Source organism: Camelina sativa, chromosome 14 (assembly GCF_000633955.1).
Source record: "Camelina sativa cultivar DH55 chromosome 14, Cs, whole genome shotgun sequence".
Taxonomy (NCBI): Eukaryota; Viridiplantae; Streptophyta; class Magnoliopsida; order Brassicales; family Brassicaceae; genus Camelina; species Camelina sativa.
This window is the reverse complement of record NC_025698.1, coordinates 43,708-48,149: the sequence shown is the minus strand read 5'-3', so window position 1 is coordinate 48,149 and position 4,442 is coordinate 43,708. Positions and strand designations below refer to the sequence as shown.

General features: G+C 38.0%; 1 protein-coding gene across 5 annotated transcripts; it reads right to left on the bottom strand.

Annotated features, from left to right (window-relative positions):
• On the bottom strand, positions 572-4,134 carry LOC104738597. 5 transcript variants are annotated; one of them, XM_010458752.2, is made up of 3 exons: positions 3,459-4,134; positions 867-1,163; positions 572-753 (listed from the first exon to the last, which is right to left on the bottom strand). In XM_010458752.2, exons 1-2 carry the CDS (start codon positions 4,001-4,003, stop codon positions 896-898), a joined length of 813 nt encoding a protein of 270 aa, XP_010457054.1. In that variant the 5' UTR covers positions 4,004-4,134; the 3' UTR covers positions 572-753; positions 867-895. The 5 variants fall into 5 exon arrangements, with proteins under 5 accessions (XP_010457054.1, XP_010457052.1, XP_010457050.1 ...); XM_010458750.2 differs by having other exon boundaries at positions 572-718; XM_010458748.2 differs by having other exon boundaries at positions 572-1,163.

Sequence of the window (4,442 nt, the reverse complement as noted above, 5' to 3'; positions counted from 1 at the left end):
GCCGATCGAGAGACCCGCTCATCAAACTATAAAGAAATGTAACGATCGACGATGATGTACATTATGGAGATAAGATCGATCAAGGACGCAGAAGGGGCGGTTATAGATGTAGTCATGGCCACCGCTTGAGATGGAAGTTGAGAGATTTGGTGCAGAGGACGGGGTGGGCGTGGACGTACGTCGTTGATTGAATCAACCAAGAAAAACATCTAGTGACCAAGAAAAAGCTTACTAGCTTGATCCCACAAAAGCAGGACTTTATATAAACATTGGGATTGGCATTGTATACATAGAAAGCCAACATCACATTTTCTATAGTCGATGCATTTAGAAATAACGACGATTCACTACAAGATTACTATCTCATTCAGTAAGTACAAGTTTTGTTTTTTCGTGATCCAGAGGTATGCAATATCCATTCCCTATAACTGCATTCTCTGTTTTGACAGAGCTCATCATATGAAAGTTTAAGCTAAAAACCTCCTCCCAAAAGAAAAGACAAGTTACCTTAAGAAGACCAGTAGTAGCTGCAAAAAAAAATCATATCAACCAAATACAAAATAATAAATAATGGAAGAGTAAGAGCAATTGTGTATATGAAACAAACATTCGTGTATGGAAAATTGAGTAATTTGTCCACCACTGACTTTACACATATCATCATGAGGGGATCAATGTTAAGAATTATGGGAAACCAAGGAAGAAATCTCTCGTATTGCTGTCACATGGAAAACATAACAAGTGTTTACCATCCTAATCTCGACCATAGATAGAAAAGTTAATTAGAACCAAAACATAACTCAATTCCACATGAAAGTAAAGTAAAAGTAATATATATATATATATGTAGGAAACAAAAAGTGCACCTATTTGTTCCCTAAACAACAAGACTAAGTTAAGTCTGTCCTCCAGGTCCTTGGTCCTCGTCGTCGTGAAACTCTTTGAGGAGATTGAGAATCTGAGCCTCCATCCTCCTAACACGGGCAAGCAACCGGTTGCAGGAATGAAGGTAACCCTTGACGTTGTCCTTTTGGCATTTGTCGATGTAGAGGTCCATGTCCCTGAGAATCTGCATCAGCTCATCAACCACCTGGGAGTACTCCATGACCCGAGCAGGGTCCCTCTCAAGAACCTCATCGAGCTCTCTCCTGGCAGTCTCCAACCACTCGGCGGACAGACGAANGACTAGAATCTTTCCGTTGCTATAACAATTTAAATTCAGTGGTGTATTCATCCCTTCTATTCTCTGTATCACGCATTCAGTATATTTGTTGTTTTTGATTGTATAACTTTAATTCAGATGATGATATATAATTATGTTTTAACTTTTATTTTACATGTGCATAACTTTTTTACCGTACAAGAGAGTAATATACTCGTATCATTATGTCATGAATTAGATTACAATACTTTTACTGCATGTATTTAAACTCTTCATCTAAAGGAAAAATACTCTAAATAAATACTTAATTGGAAATATAAATAGAAGACGCGTCTCTTTTCTTGATTGACAAAAATAATCCCTGCAATTATAATATCATTCTTTTATTAGTTATCTCCTAGCACTTCTAGAGTACTATCTCCTAACATGTGACATTTGACAACTCGATCATACATACATACACATGCGAGTTTACGTTAAACATTAAAATGTTTGAAAAAGTAGTAGTACGTGTTAGGAGATAACTAATAAAAGAATGATATTATAATTGCAGGGATTATTTTTGACCTCAAATATTTGAATACGAAACGTTATTCAAATATTTGACCTCGCTCAAAATATAAAAGTCACATGCTTAATTACTACATATTGGATATATGATTTTATATAAATTAATAAACTTCCTATTGTTGAGGTACTTTTTTTTTAAAGTTTCGGCAATATGATTCGGTGGCCCCTTTTTTTATTTTATTTTTTATTTTTGGTCCAACGTAATTCTTGGTTAAAAAAAACTCTCTTTTGGCCATTTCCTTTGCAAACCAAGACAGTATCAGGCTATCAGCACTCAGCAGGTCCACCATCTTTATAAATTTAACTTTTTTTTCCAACATATCCAAAACAGTTGCTCTCATAAAACTACAAATAGAAACCCCCCTGTTCCAATTCCCTAACAAGGAGAGAAATAAAAACAGCCTATAGAGGATTTTGTTATTCTTATTCTTATTCTTATTTTTTTTTTAAACAATTAAAATGGAAAGTATGAACTCATGAGTATATCTGTGTATAATAAAGTGTATGATTAAAAGTGGATTCTATGTACTAAAGTAATGAAAATAATATTGGAAAGTGATTATGCCGATCGAGAGACCCGCTCATCAAACTATAAAGAAATGTAACGATCGACGATGATGTACATTATGGAGATAAGATCGATCAAGGACGCAGAAGGGGCGGTTATAGATGTAGTCATGGCCACCGCTTGAGATGGAAGTTGAGAGATTTGGTGCAGAGGACGGGGTGGGCGTGGACGTACGTCGTTGATTGAATCAACCAAGAAAAACATCTAGTGACCAAGAAAAAGCTTACTAGCTTGATCCCACAAAAGCAGGACTTTATATAAACATTGGGATTGGCATTGTATACATAGAAAGCCAACATCACATTTTCTATAGTCGATGCATTTAGAAATAACGACGATTCACTACAAGATTACTATCTCATTCAGTAAGTACAAGTTTTGTTTTTTCGTGATCCAGAGGTATGCAATATCCATTCCCTATAACTGCATTCTCTGTTTTGACAGAGCTCATCATATGAAAGTTTAAGCTAAAAACCTCCTCCCAAAAGAAAAGACAAGTTACCTTAAGAAGACCAGTAGTAGCTGCAAAAAAAAATCATATCAACCAAATACAAAATAATAAATAATGGAAGAGTAAGAGCAATTGTGTATATGAAACAAACATTCGTGTATGGAAAATTGAGTAATTTGTCCACCACTGACTTTACACATATCATCATGAGGGGATCAATGTTAAGAATTATGGGAAACCAAGGAAGAAATCTCTCGTATTGCTGTCACATGGAAAACATAACAAGTGTTTACCATCCTAATCTCGACCATAGATAGAAAAGTTAATTAGAACCAAAACATAACTCAATTCCACATGAAAGTAAAGTAAAAGTAATATATATATATATATGTAGGAAACAAAAAGTGCACCTATTTGTTCCCTAAACAACAAGACTAAGTTAAGTCTGTCCTCCAGGTCCTTGGTCCTCGTCGTCGTGAAACTCTTTGAGGAGATTGAGAATCTGAGCCTCCATCCTCCTAACACGGGCAAGCAACCGGTTGCAGGAATGAAGGTAACCCTTGACGTTGTCCTTTTGGCATTTGTCGATGTAGAGGTCCATGTCCCTGAGAATCTGCATCAGCTCATCAACCACCTGGGAGTACTCCATGACCCGAGCAGGGTCCCTCTCAAGAACCTCATCGAGCTCTCTCCTGGCAGTCTCCAACCACTCGGCGGACAGACGAATGCGGGCTTTCAAGGAGTCGTAGCTATCGGAGTCGTAAACGTCAAGGAGTTTGAGGACGGTACCTGGCTTGACTTTGTAAAAGTGAAGAGCTTTGAGGAGATAATGATGATTGCGGTGGAGGAGAGGGAGCTCTCTGATAGAACCTGGTTCCTCCAGTTGGAGCTGGAAATCATCAAGGGGAGAGGAGGTGATGATAGGAGGGTTAAGGTGCAGACGGAGGAAGAAGCAGGCGGAAGCAGCGACAGCGATCGAGGGAATGATGAAGTGGCCGCCTACGCCGCCGCCGAATCGGTGTTTAATAGGACGAGGAGATGCAGATGAAGACGAAGGAGAAGGAGAAGGGGGATCAGAAGAAGAAGAAGAAGAAGAAGAGGAAATGGAAGGAGAAGTGAAGGCGAAGAGGGAAACAGGGTTCTGAAGGTTGGAAGTAGTTCTTCTTCTGCTGTAATAATGGTGGTGAAGCTGAAAGCTGCTGCCGCTCTTGTGCTGCTGACAATAATAATACGCCTTTACAAGACTCCCCATTTCTTTTCTTTTCTTCGATTTGATTTGTTGTTATCTCGACAGATTCAAATTGCAGATTGATGATGAACCCTAAACCCCCAAATTTTGTTCTATTTTCTGATTTCGTTCCTTCATCCGATGATGATGATGCAATTCCGATGATTGATTTAAAAAAAAAAAAAAAAGAAGAATAAAAAGGAAATCTGATTAATGGGCTCATTAAGCCCACTGATAAATGATAATACCCCAAATGTAGGCCCTTTTAAAGCCCATTAAAGAAGGAAAGCTGCTGCTCCAATAAAAGGATCAAAGTTTCGTTGAAGGGAAGGGATGCTGCTGTAACTGTTGCTGCTAATTTAACAATGGAGAAATTTGGGGAAGCGACTAATAATAGAGTGAGTGCTTTGGTTTCGGTTGGTTGTCCCAAATTATATGCTGAGCCATACAAAAAAACAATTTT

What these genes read in the sequence shown, in the direction of transcription:
- LOC104738597 (XM_010458748.2), bottom strand. Translation starts at nt 4,003, where the DNA reads ATGGGGAGTCTTGTAAAGGCGTATTATTATTGTCAGCAGCACAAGAGC. An exon ending in ATTCGTCTGTCCGCCGAGTG is followed by an intron (nt 1,164 to 3,458) that starts GTTGGAGACTGC and finishes GTCCGCCGAGTG; the next exon opens with GTTGGAGACTGCCAGGAGAG.